The 22,092-nt window shown below is 42.3% G+C and overlaps 1 protein-coding gene and 1 long non-coding RNA gene across 2 annotated transcripts; one reads left to right on the top strand and one right to left on the bottom strand.

Moving 5' to 3' along the window:
* Window positions 1-610: 610 nt before the first annotated feature.
* CLDN22 (claudin 22) lies at window positions 611-2,807 on the bottom strand. Its single transcript, XM_053402841.1, has one exon. It carries the CDS (start codon window positions 2,741-2,743, stop codon window positions 2,075-2,077), a length of 669 nt encoding a protein of 222 aa, XP_053258816.1. The 5' UTR covers window positions 2,744-2,807; the 3' UTR covers window positions 611-2,074.
* A 4,793-nt stretch (window positions 2,808-7,600) lies between these two features.
* On the top strand, window positions 7,601-10,529 carry LOC128421101 (uncharacterized). The gene is made up of 3 exons (XR_008332225.1): window positions 7,601-7,756; window positions 10,290-10,339; window positions 10,449-10,529. It is a non-coding gene; the product is annotated as an uncharacterized LOC128421101 (long non-coding RNA).
* Window positions 10,530-22,092: the final 11,563 nt, after the last annotated feature.

The following is a 22,092-nucleotide window of genomic DNA, read 5'->3' as shown; positions in this document are numbered from 1 at the left end:
TTTGCATACAAAAGACTCATTGGTGTTTTTATAAGACTTGGACCATGTAATATTGGTGGTAAAGTGATCAATATTATCAATAACAGTTTGAATTGTATTTTGATACTTATCAGCATACTCCCATGTAAAATGCATGGGCTGGCAGTAATATGTGACAATGTCTGCATGATTCTGTTCTGACAGCCACAACTGAAAAATGGGATGTTATATGAAGACAGTGACCTGACTCTAAAATCCAGAGTCATACTTATGTCCTTTTTCTTAGGATATAATTGAACAAAGTTTCTTCTTTTTATGGGGGCCAAAGAAATCACTGCCATTTTGCAGAATGGAAAATTCTTTTCAGTCAGTATCATTTTTTTACTGTTCTTTTGAATGCTGGTAACTTTTAGGAATAGATTGGGCAAATAGGAACTGTTTATAATCTTAAACTCCTGACAGTTTTTCCACGATTCCAGCAGAAACAGGAATTCATTATGTGACAAATAATTTGATGTTATGCAATATCTCAAGTTATGTGATAGGCAGCTAGTTTTGCTAGTTTTGCTCTGGTGTTCTTTCTTCAAGCAATTATCCATTCATCACAGATGCTAAAATTCTCTAAATTTTGACTTCTTCAGGCAAAGCTAAAGGAAAAATATTAACATTTTTTACATAATTCTTCTTACATAGTTCCTTCTTGGAATATTCACATGGTACTGTTGGCACCTTGCTTCAAATCATATAAAACCCAAAGCTATTCCAGCCTTGCAAGTTATTAAACACCCTAGCTATCATTTCCTATTAAATACTGTAAAGTTTTCATAAATTACATAGTCGGAGTTGTAAAAGCTGTGGCGTTAATTTCTGAACTTGCTGCAGTTACATCTTTTGGAAGTTATGTTAATACTGGCTATAAACAGATGTTCATATTCTCACACTGAAATTCTACTTGGTTAGCTAAAGAACATGAAGCAATATTTCATATTTGCTGACATAGAAATACTTTGCACATAAAGAAACAGTGCCAAGCTATTGTTTCAAAGAAAGAAAGCCCATTCTCCACTGAAACTGAATAACGAACTATGGTTGTTGTTTTTTGGTTTCTATTCAAATAACAATAGTCAATCCCTTTCTAGAATAGCTTTTCAGTGTCTGGTGGCGTTAATAAATTAAACAACGTAATACAAAACTACTTAATAAAAGTTAATTTAGATTGCATGGGACACGAATGAAGCAATCCCGTTCCTTAAAGCTGTAAACTAAAGACGACACTGCCTTCATGTAGTAAAATAAATGTAGAATTTATCAGATTTTAGGAAACATATTGTGATTATGCATGCTTAAAACTCAACTATTTACATAGAGAAGAACAGCATTGATTATTTACAAGAGCAACATTTAACACATTATCTCACAGGTTGTTTTCTGCTTGCTACTAACTTACATATATAGATATATAAAAATAGGTAGACACTAGAGCATTCAGATTAGGGAGTGAGGGGGACTTTGCATTTCCCATGTGTTAAGATGAGTCACTCGTTATTCCATAGATGCTATCACTGAAATCATTTAAACATTTTGCCAGTGTTGCAGGGCAATTTGTAACTCATATTAAAAGTCTTTTTGCATGAATTAGATTTGTTTCTTGCAGCAGAAACCTACAGGCAGGTTAGTTCCTTGTACTTTTTGACTTGAAGAAATTCAGTGGGCCATAGAAATAAATTACTAGCTTTAGTAGTATGAAGCTGTGTAATAAGAGGTATCATATTACATTTTTTTTCTGTCTTAACTTGAACTTGGGATGCTTTTTGTTTTTACATTTTAAACGAATCAGATAAAATCTACATAGTGGTGATTTTTTACACAGTCATTTTAATCTCATCCTGTTGGTGAAGTCAACATTCTCAGTTTTGTAATGAGGAGGGTAAAACACAGCTCTTGAAAGAAAAAGCGCAGGAAGAAAATTTAGACGCCCAAGTGCAATGAATCTGCTAAGGAACAAAGAGTCCTTTGAATCTTAATTGGAACAAGGTTCTGGCTCGTGTGTTATAAGTGTCTGAAAATGAAAGAAGAATCCTCCTTTCTGTCTCTCTCAAACTCTTAGGCTTTTAGGTCTGTTGTTACTTTCCAGGTACTGGCAGTTATCTTGCTCTTCTGCCACTGTATAATGGACCGAGGATGTCTGAGCATCAGCAGAACAGACAGTGCAATTTAGCATTGAGCCTCCTAAGATGAGACAGAATCCAGCAAACCAGCCTACAAACAGTGCTTCCCCAAAGTCCCACCTGGGAACGATGTCTGGAATATTCTCATCCCAGAATTCCTGCACAGTGGTGTGAGCAACCCAGGAGACTGGGACTATGGCTGTGACTCCTGATATCCAGAAGAGTATTCCTCCCAGCAGCAGTAACCTCCTCTTTAGGTCCAGTTGTTGTTCACCAATCTTCAAGCAGTCCAGTCCGAAACCTGAGAGCAAGAGGCCTGAAAGTCCTAATCCATTAGATACAAACATCAGAATCCTAGAAATTTTGAGCTCTGGAGGTAAAGCCAAAAAAGAATCGAATTCCTTGCACTGCATTCCCCCTTCTTCTTGAACTACACAGGCTTGCCAGAGTCCCATTGTCCAGATCTCCAATTCATTCAATTCCAAGTTGAGATTTTTCCACTGAGGTAAATAGGTAGTGAGGCAGGATAACACCCATCCCAACAAACAAAATAAAATCCCAGCTAACTGCATCATGGTTCGGTACACTAAAGCCATTCTAAAGGCAGAAAACGCCTGGCCGGAAAATCTTGGCCAACTCTATAAGACTTGCTACTTTATATGGCGGCTGCAGCTCTGATGATCTTTAGCTCTTTCATGCCCTGAATATAAACTTTTGCATATTAACCCTTTCCAAGCTCTGAAATGTGTTTTTGTTCTTCCTGAATATAATGTTTCTTGTAAAGGACGAAGGACTCTGCTTAACCATGAGTTAGGTTTTGTGATAAGGATTTGATCTGTTACCTTCCAATTTGCTTGGTAAAATTATATCCCAATGCCTGGTGATTACAAGTCTGAGGATGAACAAAGAACGCTCTATGACCCCTAACCTCAAAAAAACAACAGAAATCTTTGTGCTTCAATACGGATTAATTAGATTTTAAGTGGTGATAAAAAACCAGCTCTGTCTGCAACAGGACTTCATTGTAATGGCTAAATCTGAGATTTCAGGGTTGCAAATCAAGGCCTTGTAAAGAAAGGTATACTGTTTTCCTATAATCTGTATTATTAGACTTCCTCAATATATGTATATGTACACCCAAAGGCTTTCCTTCATTCTTCTTTTCTTTCACCACCACAGAGAAGATTGCAAAAGATCTTTTTCATGTGCTTTATATAAAATTAAATTTAAATAGGCTTTGTTATATATCTGACCCTTTTAGAGCACAGTGAAGAAGCAGCGATACATAAAGTAGGCTACAGGATCATTGTAGCTACATTCCTGAAATATCCATTGTCAATGACGGAACATTCCTCGTTTGTTTTAAAAAGTCAATTTTGGTTATCTTATTTTGTTTAGCAGTAGAGCATACCTTGCTTATCCCATATATAAATTTTATTTCTAAAAATATTTATATACTGCTGTATCATAATATATATATATATATATATATATATCAAAGACCTTTACAGCAATAAAACATAAAGCCATACAATAAACACAAAGAAAAAAGAAGTTAAAAGCAGACATCAATTAACTGTTGTGGTAGAATGTATTCCTAATTGCCAGCAAAGGCCTGGCAGAATAGTAACAGGTGTTTAAAATTTGTGACTCTTTTGTGACCAGTTTCCATAGACAAAGCCCATGATCCATAGCGTTGAATGCACAAGACAATCAACTTCTTGTGCTTCTCTGTGCATGGCACTTGTACAAGAACAAGAGTGTACACGAAGACTTAGCTGTGCAAACCGGTTTGCACATGTGGAACAAATCACCCAGATACAGTTCTTTAAAAAGCTGCAAGCACACAATGAAAGCAGTTCCTCTGAATTTAGGGGATCTGTTTCCAATCCAGAGAATATTATTTGTATTATGTTGCTCAGTCTTTCTGCTTCCAAATAGGGTCTAGAAAACATTTTGACCTAAGGCTATTGATTTATACCATACACTTAACTGTGCTACACAAGAATTCACACAAAAGCAAATGGCATCAGAAGACTGCATTATAGCATTGTTATTGAATTCATACAAAAAGCTTAACAAATATTATTCAAGGTGCGAGACTCTGATGGGGGGGTGCAGATACCACCAGGAAAAAAGCATTGAGTTCATCGATTTTAGTCCCAAAGGCAGGCATCTAAGAATTAAAACACATCAGAAGTTTCAAGTTCAGGGGAATGTTTGTCTAAACTGGTGTGTCTTCAAGAACCGGTGGAATGCCAATATTGATGGGGTTGGCATTTCACAACACTGGTGCCATGTTATCACAAGCCAATAATCAGGACATAGCAAATTAACTGGGTTCAATTTGTTGTTCTTCATGTCCTTACTGAGCAGTCGAGGGGGGATCAGTTTTTTTAGGTTATTTAGGAGTGTGTGTGTGTGTGTGTGTGTGTGTGTGTGTGTAACAGAACATTAAAACTGACAGATCCTTTAGCACTGCTGTGATATGTGCCCAATAAATAGCACCACTCACCACCCAGGCTGTGATATTCTATGCCAGTTGTAGCCTGTAAGGGAAGTTCCACATGGGATCCTTTACACCAGTAATGTCTTGTTTGGACTATTGTTCGTCCAAATAATCCCTGTGCAGGAAAGGATGCAGTTGGCAAAAGCAGCTGAAGCTGATGTTAGGTGCTCTTTGCCACAGAGGCTACATGGGCCTCAATGGACAACAATGAATCCAAGAAAAGCCCCAAGCAGCATACCTGCTCCATCAGATACAGTGCAACCCCACCTAGAATAGGCAAACTCCCCAATTCTCAGGCCTAGAACCCATTTCTCTTACCCACCATGTATTTGACTTGGCAGGGTTTGGCTTCAACCTATTGGCCCTCATCCACTCCAGCACTGCATCCAGCCACTGGCTCAGCTTTCACCGGGCCACTTCTGACTCAGATTTAATGTGGAAATAGACCTGGGTGTCATCAGAATACGGTGTGCCCCAAACATCTTGATGATTGCTCCCAATGGCTTCATATACATGCTAGATAACATTGGGGGCAAAATAGTGCCTTGCAGCACCCTGCCAATACAGCTCCCAATATGTAATTATAGAGTGCCCTAAGTACTGTTCTTTGAGACTTAGCCATGCAAGTAGGAGCAGAACCACCAGAAAACATTGCCTCCATCTCCCAACCCACAAGAAGGTAGTCCAGGAGACTATCCCACAACTTTGGGCATCAAAGGCATCAATGGCTACCAAGAGATCCTACAGCAGACTTGAGCAATGAGGTTATCACCCCTGTTTTATTGTCCATTCCAGATTGCCCAACCACTGCCACGGTGTCCTTTCTCTTGGCAGATCAAGATGAGCAGGTGATGGCACAGGTTGCAAGGTTTTTAGCTGGGGCAATTAGAATAAGATCCACTATTTGACTATTGATTCAAAACCCTAAAATACAATTGACTTTTTATTTCTATTCTTTGTATATCGTATTGTTGTTTTATTGCTATGGCCGATGGCTGACGCAAACAAAAAATCATTCAGATCCTACAGCAGCAAAAGCATCACACTCACACTTTCTGCAGGGAGGCCATCCATCAGGGCAAAGTGAAATGAATACATAATATGTTTCTATAGGCTGAATTAGTTCATTAAAAAAAAAAGTTGGTGGTTAGAACACTGTTCTGAAAGCAGGGATTTGAACTCCCCTTCTGGGAAGCCTATGGGTTTTTCAGAGATATCTCTTACTCCCCAGGCCACATAGCTGATTGGGGACTCCAGTTGGAATAGCATTTCTTCCTTTCCCGCCTGGCTCTACCTTTGCTGGCCAATGGTGATGATTTTCAGGCAGCCTGTTTTATCTTGGAGTGTGTCAAAGCCCTGGAATGTGTGGCCATTGCAGTCCAGTTGCTGCCCTCTTGTCGTCTGCTCCATGGTAGTCTGCACTAAGGAAGTGGTCTCTTTGTAGCTTTGTGGTTGTTCATTGTATTGGTTGCATATGTACAGGATTGCATATGATACAGCACATGTTGATGTCATAAGGGAAGTTGACTCACCCAACTCTTCTCACACATCAGTTGGTGTGTCCCATGCCTGGTACAGTAATAAGGGAGACTTGCTGGCGTGCAACAACATGACCGGTGGGTAGGAGGAGATATGCTAGGGGTGCCTGTGGGTATTGCTACATTGGCAGAAATTGTGTTGCTTTAGGTCATTGGTAGGCAAGCTAAGGCCCGGGGGCCGGATCCAGCCCAATCGCCTTCTAATTCTGGCCCGCGGATGGCCTAGAAATCAGCGTGTTTTTACATGGGTAGAATGTGTCCTTTTATTTAAACAAAGGCCATTCAAAAAGAAAATATTTAACAGCAAGGTAAAAGAAAGCATGGTGGTGCTTTACAGTATATTATGCACGCCCGAAATCCTGTAACAAAACCCAGCAGAATCTTATAAGGAACAAAGACACAGGAAAGTAAAGATTAAGGCATATGTGAAGTGATGAAAGGTTAGAGTTAAAGCTCTAATCATTTTAGGAATGTTGGTTGTACTTTGCATTAACTTTTTAGTATAGATTCATCAGGTTTCCTCTTCAAAAGTAGGCCACGACGTGCTGGAATTGCTTCCTCACAAATATCCCATTATACAAATATAAAATGCTATGTTGCTTAAGAGGGCTACCAATCTAGGAATAAACAGCTCAGTGATCACTCTGAAACCCTGAGTGAATAGTATACTCCTGTCATGGAAGTTAATTTAAGCACTTGGACTCGTATCAGTATTTATGGCGTGTATAAAATGTTGCCCAAGAGTACGTTCAAATTAATGCCTTCAACAATACAACCTGTATTTTGGAGGTTTGTAACAAGACACAATTTACCTGGTGAGTAAGGAAGGGTTCTTAAGGCAAAATTCATTCTCGTTACAGAGGGAGGCATATGAAGCCATGGGTCTGTGGGATCTCTGCATGGCTTTGGGTGTTTTTTGGGGGGTCTCACTCTGAGGTCCTGGTTAGCCTGTCCCCTGCAGCAGTGCAGCTGCGATTCCTGGTGGTAGGTATTTATGTCTGGAGTCCTGAGGCAGGCACTTTCTGCAAGGTCCTTAGAAGAAAAGTTTCAGCAATATGCATATCCCACTTGGGCATGATCCTTAGCTGTTTGAGCGCATTGCCCTTTCACTCATATTTAGGATTTTACCTGCCTGGTATTGTACAAGGATTTGCTGCAGAACCCTAAGCCCTTTGCAGCTAAGGGGGCAGAAGGGCAGTATTGGGTGGCATAGACGTGGCCCATCCCTTTTCGCCACCTGAGGCAAAACAAGAACGTGTCACCCGGCACATGCGCAATGCCCACCGCCTCACTTAATGGGGTTGCTCAGCTGCAGATGGGAGCAGTGGCCAAGACTAGAAACCAAAAGTAATCCAGCAGAATAGAAATCACAGACCCTCCAAGTGTCCTTATTCTCTAGGGACAGTCCTGGATTTACAGAAGCTGTCTGTGTTTCTGATTTGATCCCAGAATGTCCTGCTTTTCCTTAGGACATCCCTATTTTCATCAGAGAACTGTTGAAGGGTATGGAGTTCTGAGAACCCCCGAGCTAAGAAGATAAGTGACTATACAAGCTTTAGAAGGTAGCCCTGTATAGGGAAGTTTTTTAATGTTTAATATTTTATTATGTTTTTAGATATGTTGGAAGTTGCTCAGAGAGGCTGGGGCAACCCAGTCAGGTGGACAAGGTATAAATAATAAATGGTTGTTGCTGAATAGGATGTCCCTATTTTCATCAGAGAGATGTTGGAGGGTATGCTGATATAGGTAGTGTAAGTCCTTTTATGATAAAGTTATACATCCACTGTCAGTATGCTTCTCAATACCAGATGCTGGGATTCACAGGTGAGGAGAGTGCCGCTTGCCAGCTTCCCATGGGCATCTGGTTGGCCATTGTGAGAACAAAATGCTGGACTAGACAGGATTTTGCCCCACTCCAGCAGGCTCTGCTTAAATCCTTATGATTGCTTCATTTACTTTTGAAATTAATTAAATGTGCAAATGCCAAAACCCATAATACTGCATATCAGCAAAACTACTCAGTCTGGTTTAAATATACCGGTAATAGATGAGTTGGGGGGGGAGATATTTAATATGGTTTTCTTTATAACCATGAAAATTGTATCTTGAAAAATTAACCAGTTTTTCCTTCATCCAGCAATGTTTTGATCACTTTTTAATGGAGAGGTGGGTAAGAGGAATAAAAAATATCACATTCCATTATGAACCAACAGCACTGGGCGGGAGAAGAGTACAGAAGGAGGAGAAAGAAGTGTTGCTTCACTGGACTGGCAAAAAAGGAAGAGGAAATAAATATCAGTGCAAGCCAATATACAATAGGCAAAATGGAGGCTTATGATTGATGTACTGCGATTATGGTCTCCACAGAGCTTTCAAATACAGTGGTACCTCTGGTTACGAACTTAATTCATTCCGGAGGTCCGTTCTTAACCTGAAACCATTCTTAACCTGAGGTACCACTTTAGCTAATGGGGCCTGCTGCCGTGCCACCGGTGTGCGATTTCTGTTCTCATCCTGAGGTAAAGTTATTAACCAGAGGTACTATTTCCGGATTAGCAGAGTCTGTAACCCGAAGTGTTCGTAACCTGAGGTGTTTGTAACCCTAGGTACCACTGTACAGTTCAGCCTGCAGCCACTGGGTGGAAAAAGGCATGCTTGCAACACTCAGGCTGCCAGAAACAAAATGGTTGTGTTCAGGGGAGGAGCAAACAAGTATACAAAGTGTGACAATCAATACCACCTGCAAAACCTCTCTTGAGCATCTAACCACCCACCTCAAAATATAGGGGTTTGGTGCTAATAATCTCCCACACCAACACTGCGTAAAATTTGCATTACACAAGCTGCTGAGCTTGTATAATAACACACACACAAAAAAAATAATCTGGAAGCTCAAAGTCTTTTGTAGTCAGTGCAACAACAAACAGGACTTCAGTATCAACAGGCTGACAGGGCCCTTGAAGAGGCTTAGCCTTCAACTCCCCCGTGTGTTTTGCTGCCTAAAGAAGATGAGTTTGGAGACTCTCTGTGGCATAGGACTCTGTAGACGCTGCAGAGGGAGTAGCTGGGAGTTTGAGGTGATGTCAAGTAATATTAAATTTCTGTCAGTTTCATTTGATCTTTGACAGATAGTTCATAAGTAGAAGGCATCACCCGACGGCACCATCATGCCTGTGCAAAATCCACCCTTGAAATAGAACAAATATGTTCTGTTGCGTTAGTAAAATGCAAGGGCAAGGGTGGTCAAAAATGAATTTCTCCGTTTATTGTTTACAAGGGACACACAATCTGTTGTGTTAGTTTGGCTATACCCCACAGAAGCATGAATGGAAAAGCAAAGTTCACTGGGGGAGAAGTCCTCAAGGGTAGAAGTTCTCAAGGGTAGAAAAAGTGAGAACTTGGTAGCATTTGAAGGCTGATGAAAGGAAAACATGAAAGGCTCAGTGGCAGGATTGACGCTGTTAAGAACTTTGTTGTAACTAGGATTATTTGAAGAACTCAAAAGACTGAAGCCAATTGAAATATTCACTAAGGGGGTGGGGAGGCAGCCATGTTGGGATGGAGCAAGACGCTACCTTTCAGATTTCTGCCACAGGTCAGTGAAAGAATGTTAGGGCTTAAAAGATAAAGCCAAACGAGATATTCTCAAAGTCCAGAAGGGGCAATAAATAAAGCAAGCTCACATGATGATCTGCTGGGCAAACGAAAGAAGGAATATGGTGATTTCTTTGAGGAAGCACCTTGCAGAAATGTTGCAAATTGAAACACAAAAAAGATCCTTTGAAATACCAGATATAGTATGTATTAGATAATTAATATTGTATCCTTGAGATACTGTATGGCCGTGGGCATCGGGTAATAGAGAATATCTAATTTATAAGGACAGTGAGAAAATCTTTAAGGAAAAAAGGAAAAAAGAGAATTTCTGATCACAAAGGAAAGATGAACTCTATTGTTTTAAGACTTTACATAAGCGGCACCACAGGAGCATTATGGGAATAAAAGTTTGACTTCCCAGTATTTCTGAGCACACCTTGATCTTCTGAGTGCTGGCTTCTTACAGGGGCTTTTTCTTGTCCTTATCTCCTTTGGCAGTACAAGACTGCAGTGATGCTACTGAAATGTATGTTGAACAAGCCTCTTAGGTAACTTTCTTTACATCGTTCAATAGACAAGCGTGTTTTATGTGAACTGTTTAGAAAAACGTTGGCTCTTGCATTACTCTTCAGCCTTAAAAGGAAACTCTTGTTTCAGGCCAAATTGCTGATCCTTGTGACATGACAGCCTGATTCATTCCAACATGTACACTGAAATTAAAAGGTAATAACATAAAATTAACAAGGCCATCTCATAGATATACATTTCCATGCGCCCAGGAACACTGTAGACTGGAAGCATAGAAAATGATAGCTCCCACCACAAAACTATCTACAGTATATTGTGACTCAAGAAAGGACAGGATTGAGAAAGCTTTTTAAGAAAACCACCCTCATAATGAGAATGTTCCACAACGATAAGCTCCACTGTTACTTAAGATATCTTAGGATTTTAAATTGTGTATACAGTGGTACTTCGGGTTACGTATGCTTCAGGTTACATACGCTTCAGGTTACAGCCTCCGCTAACCCAGAAATAGTGCTTCAGGTTAAGAACTTTGCTTCAGGATGAGAACAGAAATCGGGATCCAGCGGCGAGGCAGCAGCAGGAGGCCCCATTAGCTAAAGTGGTGCTTCAGGTTAAGAACAGTTTCAGGTTAAGAACGGACCTCCGGAACGAATTGAGTACCTAACCCGAGGTACCACTGTACTAGGAACTGCTGCTTTGTTTGGATCACTCAATTTTGGTAATGTTTAGAATAGGGGTGTTTAGACATGCATGATGGGGGAACAGGATTTTGCCTGCTTTGCCTCTGCTCCTAACAATGCACATTTTGTCATAATGGTTTTTGGGGGGGCCTATATGTCCTCTTCTGTACAACTCCTCTAAGTAAGTGGGAAGCCCTGGCCAAACTCACCTAGATAAGTCCTACCTGCAAACATCTTCAGGAGCCCATATGTTTGCTCATTTGCACTAAGCTATGGTTTAGCTTTGAATATTGTGTGTGGCCAGTAGGAACACAATTCTACTCCTTCCCTTATGCATTTACTAAACATAGAGATGGGTGTTGTTTAAACATCCTTTATTATATGCTATGTGTAGCAAAAGGTGTTAATAGGATCTAATAGCACAGAATAGAAATCCTTAGTTAGTGCTCACTTAGCCTATAGGTGGCCAACCTAGTCTGGTATTGGCAGTGACAGTTTGTGGCATTCTTGAACAAGGACAGACGGACACACAGGCTTCGTCATGGCAGAGAGTGTGGCTGGCCAGCCTCTCCATGGTGTGCCACTACCTCCTCCTGACCTCAGTAAACTAAAGACAAAGCCATCACAATGCATATTTATTGTGGCACTCTCTAATGCTTTGAACTTGATGTGCAGCACAGCTGCCAGAGGTCTACTATCGCTGAACCAACGCACAGTGACTCCCAGTATCTTTGCTTTGTCCCGGTTACAACAGGTTTTCATAAAATGGCCAAACTGTATCAATAAACATGATTTGCATGATATTTATGTTTTAATGCAGAGCTGTAGCTATGGGGGGGGTAGCTAGCCAGGTTTTTTTGCCTGGGGTGAAGCCTTCAGAGGGGTGCCCTTGAGGCTCCCAGCCTGTGTGTGTGTGTATGCAAATGGCTGTGAGTGGGTGGGTGCCAAACTGGGTCTTTGACCTGGGTGAAATAAAGCCTAGTTTTGCCCCTGATCAATGGTAACTTTTGCCAGAGCTGTGGGCAATTATCACACATGGGACAACTGCACAGGCCACAGCAGTGACCAGAGGTGAAAATACTGCTGAGAGGAGTTCAGCAAGAAGAAACACCATGGTGCACCTGCAACACACCTGGGTGCCCCACCTACAATAAAACATGTCTCTCCCATGTCGGTTTCTACAGTGAAAGCAGGCGCCGTAACTCGCTAATGGTTTGACTTTACCCCCGATGGCGTACTCTTGCATCCCCCCGCCCCCAGACAGATAGATGCTAACAATAAGAATTGTGACTCGCACTGAATCCTAGGGATGAGATGAAAAATAACAGTGCTGACCCCAGGCAGAGAACACAGTTGACACGTTGATAATTAATTTCAAGGCATCACCAGTTAGTATCTGAATCCAGTCTAGGGGTGTTAAGGGTTCGTGTGTCCCCCAAACGAGTCCTCTGTGTAGAAATTCTGACCCAAATGTATCTAAACATGCTGGAATAGAAAAGCTGTTTACATGGACAGCCACAGCACTCTTCCTAATCCCTTTCTTTGAGTACTTCAAACACCACATCTCTTTTCCTCCCCCACCCCTTTTAATAAGTGGGCTCAATTTCTTTAAGCATTTCAAGGACATCATAATAACCAGACCTTCTGTGTTCAGTAACAGGTCCACTGGAGTCGCACTTGTTCTGTGAACTGCTTTGCCTCCTGTGGTGCTGCATAATAAATTGCTTTGACAAACTGGGCATTTTTCCATCTGAACATTAATGTTGGTTTTAATGAATCCTTTATTAGTGGAACAAGTTTTGTTTTTTTAATTTCATCTGAAAACAGCCATAAAATTACAAACAAAGGCTGGCGTTTTTGTTTAGAATCAACTTGAGTGGAAGAGATGAATACATGAAGACCTTAACATTGATTTAAAAGTGGGGGATGAGGGACAGAGCACGTTTCATTTGACAACAGTACATTTTACATTTCTCTCATTTCAAGTGCATAACATTATGTTTGCCTTTTAAAAAACAACAACGGTATATCTCTTGCCTAATGCAGCCAGGGTTCTATGAGAACAAGTGAAACAATGTCTTGAGTGGCGCACAAAGCAGTCCATCTGGAATTGGAATCCAGTTTTGTTGGCAATTGATTGCCCTTGTAGGATACAATATGCTCCACTTATTCTGTAGCCATTAACGCAAACGAGTTTTGTGCAATATAAGGACATATCAAGGTGGCAGCTGATTGTATTCCCAGTGAACTGAGGCTGCACAAAGCTGAATATGCAGGCAACATCCTTGCACAGGGAAACAAGAAAAGGACCATAGCAAAATAGCATCCCCACTTAAATATTTCTGTGCCTGCCAGTGGCGTAGCGTGGGGGGTGCAGGGGGGGCCAGCCGCACCGGGCGCAACATCTGAGGGGGGGCGCACTAATCTAGTGGAAGAGACTTGAGTGCTAAAATCCACGGGTTAGGGGGAGCAAATCCACGGGTTAGGGGGCGCAAATTACTTGCCTTGCCCCGGGTGCTGACAACCCACGCTACGCCACTGGTGCCTGCTATTTAAAATGCACACACATTTTAAGGTGTGGTTACTAATGACACATGTAGTGTCACATCTAGGTCTTCATCAGGGCCCCTTCTTTGTGTGCCCCACCTGAGGAAAATGCACAAGGTGATCATATGATAAAAGGTGTTGCCAACAGTGGGCTCCTGTCTATGGGATGCTCTCCCCTATGAGAGGCTCCTAGCACCCCATCCACCCACTACATGAGAACTGCCTATCCCACAAACAAGAACTTTCTTCTGGGAAAGTTAGCCAATATATAGGGATGTGTAGTGTCCGTGTTAATATTTTCCTCTGGTCAATTGCCATTTGGATAAATTATCTCATCAGGGCAGGGATGTTTGAACCAGACATCTGACCCCAGATGGACAACAAACAGCAAAATACATCCTCCCTGTGAAAAAATAGCACACATCTGCCTCAGACTGTGTAGAGGAGCCCCCGCCTAGTGGCGGGCGGGACAAGCTGCCCACGGGGGCTCACCCCCCACAGGGGTGGGGCGATCTGCCCAGGGGAGCGATCGACGCGGCGGTGATCCGCCTTGGGGGGGGGGATCGGTGCTGTGGCGATCCACCCAGAGGGGATTTTGTCACCCACCTCTTAGATGACACCCAGGGCAGGCCGCCCCCGCCCCCCTTCCTATGGCCCTGCCCCCACCCTCCAGCTTTGCCAAACTGCCCTTGGTTACATTAGCTAAAATGGTGGAGCCACTTGCCCAGATGGGGCCTGTGATTCTGTTCCCAGGGACCCAGGCTCCAGCTCCAGTGAGGGTTGGAGCAACCTGTCACATGCCTTGTCCCCTTGATACCTCTCCAGATGGTCTTTGTGAAAGATTTTAGACCTGTGCCTGGGACCCAACTAGATTTGGTATACCACCTCTCACTTCCCTCTACGGCACTTGCAGAAACCACCTTCTTGACTTTTGGACTCACTTTCGGTCTCGTCCGCTTGATCTGGACAGTAGAAGCCATTCCCGGGGTGTGGCAACTGCCGCATGCTGACAGCTTCTGGGAGCCATAAGTGACAGCTGAGTGCAGGGTGGGGACCAAAGTTGGACAGACTACCCCATAAGGAGCACAATGTGTCTCTTACCAGAGATCCTACTCCTTCATTAACACCCCATACACCCCACAAGTATACACACACACAAGTACAGTCAGCGACCATTTTGTGTGGGCAGGGGTGCCAACTTGAATAAAATATGGGGGGGGGCAGGTAACCCCTGCCCTGCATAAACAATCACATGGTGTGGCACACATACCATTTGAATGAGAATTCCCCCCAACTTTGCGGGGGCCCAGCCCCCTCAAATATTTTATTGGCGGGGCAAAGGGACCAGGAGTTGGCTCTTATGTGCGCGGGGGTTCTGTTCCTGGCCCTGTGTGCATTGGCAGAACATGCATAAGCCCACCCCGTCCCATTACACCCTGACCTACCCTCATTTGCCCCTTTTCACCCTCTTCTGGGTCCAAAAGGACCTGCATGTCAGTGGTCATGTGTTAATTATATATATCTGTTTAAAGCTGCACTCTACATTGTATGCAATAAAATATACAATGAAATCACATCAGTTAAAATTAACCTTAACATTAAAAAAAATCACTTTAAATTGTCTTCACTCAGGCTCATTCCTGAGATGGCTCTCAGTTATATAAAATGGGCATATCCTTCACCACAGCGCTGCAATGGAAAAGCTCAATTATTCTCTCCTCTGTCATGTCTCTGGGAGCTGAGGCTGGTAGGTCCAGCGTAGTGGGAGGATGTAAGGTCCAACTTGATCTGAACAACTTTTTGGATGTAGGTTTCCAAACATTAGTCATCTTCAGAGAAGACCCACTGAAATGGATAGAAGTGATTAACTGAGAGCCACTAAGCTAAGGGGTCTGAGGAGGACTAGCATTGGCTACAATTCCATATTTGCAGACTTAACTTGTGCATGTTATCAAAGGGTGCAATTAATATGTTGCTTCCAGAATGTAAGAGAAATGTAAATTAGATGTTGGGGAAAGACCTTACACACAATTCCCCCACCCCCACCCCCGAAAAACAATTTAGTTTTTAATATTTATAAGAACACTTGTTTTACTTTGAAAGGAAAAAAAGAACTGGGTACTTTTTCTGTAAAGTGTGTTTAGAAATAATGAATCTGGCAAAGTTAGTATTCTGGCAGGGAATAGAGTCCTGAGGGTTGATATATCCCATGACTCTGGGAGAACTGATAGCAGAAAAATATCCTTTGATGTTTTATTTAAAAATGTTGTTCAATAATTCAATAAAGAGATCCATTATAATCATGAAACAGTAAAAATGTGCCATGAATACAATGTAAGAGTGAAATGAACTGGTATACACTTAACCAATGTTTACAGTTCACAAACCATTTTCTGCACTCTTATACAATGAGCAGGACCCAGCTTACATTGGCTGTTTTGTGGGGGGTGTAAGTATTTGGTTGTTTCTTATATCTAGAGCAAAATAAGGATGAAAAGCAGGGCTTTTCCCCCAGCCATAACTTGCCAGAACTCGAAGCATTCATGGTAAATTCCAGCACCCCTTTTTCTAGAAAAACAGCATGGGTGAAAAGGAAACATGACAATGTGTTTATATTAATAGAAATGAGATCTTGCTGTTAGCAATGGCAAAGCAAATTTTACAAATATGCATTCCAATCTACCTAAGGAGGTAGGTGTATGATAAAGGTGGCATAGCCCATCTGGAAAGGTTGAAATATACAAGCAGAGGGGTTGACTCTCCCCATCTAGTTGTTGAGTGCATATAGGCAAAAGTTGACAATTTCATCACACAGGGGGAATGGCAGGGGGTTGTATGCAGTTCTCCCACTTTGCTGCCCACTGATCCACACACTGGCTATTTTTGACTGGACTACATACTGCCCTAGCAGATGTTCTACTACACAAAGACTTCTGGATTGGGGCCAGAGAGTTTTGCATACCATATTTTTCCTTCCATTTAAGCTCAACCAGTCCAGGCTCCCCTGGGAAAAATCGGGTTGCTATTTCGAGTCCCAGGCAAATGAAAATGTTTTTAAGCTATTTAAATTAAATGGCTTTCCACTGACATTGGTGAAGAAGAAAACAGTCAGCTCTGATTCATCCATGCAAAAGTGCCACCCAAAACATGAAGGATAGGACTGTCACTCAGTGAAACAAATCAATTTATCAGCATAGGATTCACATAGAATAAAAGCCCATTTCAAATTTGCTTAGAATAAAACAACAATGTTTTTGGAGAAAAAACATTGCTTTCCGGGGGGGGGGTTGTGGGGGAGGACCCTAGATTAGAAGTAGATGGCAGGCTTTTTCATACAGAAAGTCCCATCTCTGCTAATCTCCAGTCAGAAACCTTAGTTAGTAAGTGATGGGGGAAACTGCTGCTGCTTTTTCTCAGGAGTAGTCTATAGGTCCCACCTGCTTATTGAAAGTGGGGGTGAAGCCAGCGATAGATGGAACCAGGGCAAAAGTGGTACATGCTGACCCCCCACCCCACCCAGCCTGGCTTCTTCCCTGCCCAGAATGCAGCTGAGGAAGGGGCAGATTGCTTTCGCAAGAGGCCTGAACTGATCGCTTGCAGAGGGCTTTTGAAATTAAGCTGAGGGCCGTGTGAAATTAGGCCACAGGCCATATGTGTCCCTCAGGTCACAGGTTGCCCACTCTTGCCATAGAAAGCCATTGTCAGGCTGGGTATACAGTCGTGGGCTCAATGGTTGAATGGGCTGACTCAATATGGTGACAGGCTGTGTGGCAGCATCATTATTTCTTAGATGATATATATATGTATGTGCCATCAGCTACACATCCAAATGTACCTTATATTAGAAGCATTAACATTTTAAAAATTATGTTGCCTGGTTAATTGGCTGCGCCATTTTTATGGATCAAAAGGGTTTTAGTCATTTAACTGATTGAGAGAAATCCTATGGTCCCATGGGGGGGGGTCCCAGCTGCCATAGCAAATAATCTCCCTCCCCAACCACAGAGAGAAATATCTTGTGAGCCCCCCTGTTGAGGAAGCAGAAACCTCACTCCTCTAACAGGGCTCAGCTGGTGGTAACAGCCAAAAGGGGGGCATGACAGGGGTATGTATAGATCAGGGAAAGCTTTGATCATCTGGATTCAAAGCCCTCTCATTCTTCCAATAAGCTCCCACAATGGTGGGGAGTGACCAATGGGAGGGAAATATTGAAGCATTAAACCACTGATCCAGAAAGTAAGTGGCAAGTCCGAAAAAATACCACCACTCAGCCTTCTGCCTTGCTGGTGTTTAGGGACAGAAGACTGTTGATTGCAATTCTCTCAGTTTCTCGTTTTTTTTTTAATTTTAAATTCCCTTCTCCACATTTCTTCAACAAATGGTGAATTTCCTTTTTAAAAATCCTCCTGAAAGTCCTTCAGTGTTCTAGCGTGACTATCTCTGAATAGACACATTTTTACTATTGTACATGTTTCTGCAAGTAATTTGTCATAAACATACAGTTTCCCAAGCTCCGTGACTGCTTCCTGTTCAGTGGCCAAAAAGGCTGTTTTGGGGCATTTTCAGGTACTGCTTTTTGAAGTGCGCTTTTACTGCTGTTGTTCTTTATTCTGTTTTGAACTGTACTGTCATTTTTTTTATTGCGATGTTGATTGTGTTGCTTTTAATTTTTTATAATTGTTAGATTCACTGAGTATTTATTGACAAAAAACGGGATCTGGAAAATGCAAGTAAAATCAAAGAGAAAAGCATCTCAGTGCTTGAAGTTGCATGTAAATTAATTCCCACCCATTCTCTGTTTTTACTTAATAATGTTGAAGAAGGAAAGACCTGATGGAAATGTGTTTTGTAGCCAAAATAAGTCATTTTGCCTAGAGCGCTTGCTGCATCCCCAACATCTGGTACTTTAAATATTCAGGGTAATAAAATACTGTAATGATAATGGAAATATTCTAAAAGAAATGGTGCACATAACCCATCACCTATGTAGAGAAAAGAAATGGGCTTGTCACAATCTTACAGCTGTGGCAACCACAGGTATAAGGTGGGGGCATAATAAAAATTCCAAGATCAGTATTTGGGATTTATTACCTTTAATAGGCCAACTAAAATATCACCCAAAGTGTGCAAACTTTCAAGTTCTCCCTAACTTTTCATCAGCCTAGTAAACAGAGTAGGTGAGTTGGGGTGTCATGGAGTTTGCATGTGATCAATCAAGATGGAATGTGGGATGAGATAGCAGACGCCTATGCAGATTTCAGGCTGCACCAAAGGCTGAGAAGAAGGAATATAGTGTGGCACGCACCCACATTTCCAAGAAGTGAGAGACTTCATGGATGTCGGTGCTTATATCTACATATCTGCATCATGAGCTTGAGGTGGAAGAGCTTACAGCATTGCCACTCCAACAGAACTTGCTTTGGTGTCTTCCCAGCTCCAGATGAGACTAGCCCTTGGCCTATTGTTCTCCAACCCCTAGGATGATGTGACCTCCAGCGAGGTGAGAGGGAGGGAAGGCGCCTGCCCCCCAGTTCTGAAAGTATTGCTAGCTAGGTGTTTATATGGCAACACACCAGTACTTGACCAACCCTTTAGACATGTAAATAGCATGCTTTGTTAGGGCCGTTAACAAGGAGACTGGTTTGAGCACTTCAGCAGTCCTTTCTACTGTAGACTCCCATCTTACAGATATAAAACGACAGACTTGAAGGGGTTCCAAAGACAGCAGGATGTTTTGGGTTTCCCTGTCTGCTCAACATTCCCCACCCCCTGGAGTTCCTACTCATGAAATTGTCATCTGAGCATGTGTGCTCATTTGCACATGCATGATGGCCGCTGTCTTAAATGATCACATTGCCACTTATCCTGCATCCAGTTTTCTAGTTGGATTGATGCTCGTTTGAGGGCAGGGGAATGCATCAAACAGTATTTGTCAAGAAGCTACAGTACTGTAAGGGACGCGGGTGGCGCTGTGGGTTAAACCACAGAGCCTAGGACTTGCCGATCAGAAGGTTGGTGGTTCGAATCCCCGCAACGGGGTGAGCTCCTGTTGCTCGGTCCCTGCTCCTGCCAACCTAGCAGTTCGAAAGCACATCAAAGTGCAAGTAGATAAATAGGTACCGCTCCGGCGGGAAGGTAAACGGCGTTTCTGTGCGCTGCTCTGGTTCGCCAGAAGCGGCTTAGTCATGCTGGCCACATGACCCGGAAGCTGTACGCCGACTCCCTTGGCCAATAAAGCAAGATGAGCGCCACAACCCCAGAGTCTTTCATGACTGGACCTAATGGTCAGGGGTCCCTTTACCTTTACCTTACAGTACTGTATGGGTTGTGCCTAACATTGTGCGAATATGGCTTCGAAAACTAGCCATGGGAGCGCACCAGATGTGGAGTAAGGAGTGTGAACACACCCTAATTCTGATGAGCTTCATGCGAGAAACACACCTGTCTTTCAGAATGATGCTGCTTTCACAATGTATCGCTATATTTCTCACCGTGGTCCTTTCCTGAGGCAGGTTTTTCTCTCTCCACTCCACCCCCAGCTACTATCGTATGACTTGCACAGCTGCTTCTAAGAAAGTAGCAGTATTGAGTCATTAGAAAGCACAGCTGGGCATTACACCAAGGCCATTTACATGAAAAGAGGATCTTACTTTAATTAATCTCCTGCTGCTCTACCCGCCTGATCTGAAGTCAAGTGCCAGTGGGCGGATGGGTCACGGGTGCAAATTTATGCTTTCAGTTGCAGAATAAGAAGCCCTTATTTCATTATTATCCTAACAGAGCTGTGAGAAATCAATCATGTTCTATTTTAAAAAAATCATTTTTACAGAAAGAAAATGTTAACTATGAACAGGATCTGAGAATTACACACAATTGCCTTTTATAGTCTGAATTCGGGCAGAACAATTGAGAAATGACAAGAACCTGGGCAATGAGGCAGCCCACCTCTGTTCCAAATGTTAATTTTTTTTCAGGGGGAGAAATATAGGAATGGAAAACTTGTCAAAAGAAATGCAGGAGGTTCCAGCAAGTTCTCTGAAAACAAGACCTCTTTCCCTAAGGCTTCCCTTTGTGTCGTTGCTCACATTTCACAAAGGGTGGTAGAGCACCGTCCCTTTACTGATTCCTGCAAAAGGTCATCAATATTCAAATGTTTCAAAAGCCAGTCTATTTTTAAAAAGAAAAAGAAAAAAACAGAACTGGAGTATCCTGCTGTTTATAGACGCATTGACAGCAGACAAGAAAGGAATTTGCTCACTGTTGACATTACTGATCTGGTGACTGAAATGATAGATCTGGAAATAACAAGTACAGTAATGTTAGATGACATTCAGCCATGGAAATATTTTATACAATTGGCTACGTGTATGTGTTTATCATGTGTTCACGCAAAAGAATCCCCACCTCCACCCCCACACAAACACACACTGGTAGCAGAAATACTGTAGTTGTTGATACTTCTTGAAAATTAAAATGCAGCAATTTACTGATAAGTTCATGCTCAAATTATTGTTTATGCTCCCCTTAATTATATTTTAGAGTTCTGAGCCCATCAGGTCTCTGGATCCAGATCCGGAATGGGCCTATTATTTATTTACTTATTAACTACAATTTTATCCCACCCTCCCTCTGAAGACCACACAGTGGCTACTTCATTCCTCCACATCAGTTTCATCCTCACAATAAGCCTGGGAGGCAGGCTAGGACTGTGGGATACTGCAGTCAAACTTGACTATGCATGAGTGCTAGTTGTAGCATGATGGGATTAAGACCACAGAGTTTTGCTCCTAGCCTCAGCTAGGTCACACCCCCTCTCCTCTGTGAAGAAGGAAGTGAAGCTTCTATTTCCTTTCCTCGCTCTCTGTTTTCACCACGTAATCCCCTAGGATGGATGTGTCTGAACTTAATCCAAGTTCAGACCACATGTTTGAAACTATATGCTGTATTTTGCACCCAGTAATAATCTACCTGTGTTCTCTTTGCTGCTGCATGGAATAACACATGAACCAGACCTAGGATTATAAGTAAAGCTTTTAAACTTATTCAACAGTGTGTAGTCTGTTCATTGCAAGAGGGTGAGAGAGGGGAGGCAAGAGCTGTAAGCAGACTAAACGGGATGTGCAAAAAGGTTTAACAGCCTGTATTCCATGCTATGCTGCTGGTTAACTCTGAGAGTGTTTTTAACTCTGTTGGGGGCTCTCTCCCGCTGAAGAATGTACAAAGCCCTGCATTTTGAATCTAGGTGCCCAGCCAAATCTTTTTTTAATTACCCAGATGTGGGTCAGATCTAGTTTCCAACTCCGTAAGGATGAGACTGGGTGGCACAAAGGATTGCTAATTGAGCATCCTGGCTGAGTGGGGGTTTGAACATAGGTATCCCAATTCTTCCTAGTCCAACCAGGAACCACTTAACCACACCATTCCATGTTAACTCCATGAGCTTAAGGTGGTATCCATATGGCTTCCTAGTGGCTTTTATCAACATACTGAACTTGCTTCAGCAAAGTTACTGCATCATGTGACTTCAGAGTATGCTCTGGTGTGAA

Source organism: Podarcis raffonei, chromosome 9, assembly GCF_027172205.1.
Source record: "Podarcis raffonei isolate rPodRaf1 chromosome 9, rPodRaf1.pri, whole genome shotgun sequence".
NCBI lineage: Eukaryota > Metazoa > Chordata > Lepidosauria > Squamata > Lacertidae > Podarcis > Podarcis raffonei.
The sequence above is the reverse complement of the archived record's forward strand: the minus strand, read 5'-3'. Positions and strand labels throughout refer to the sequence as shown.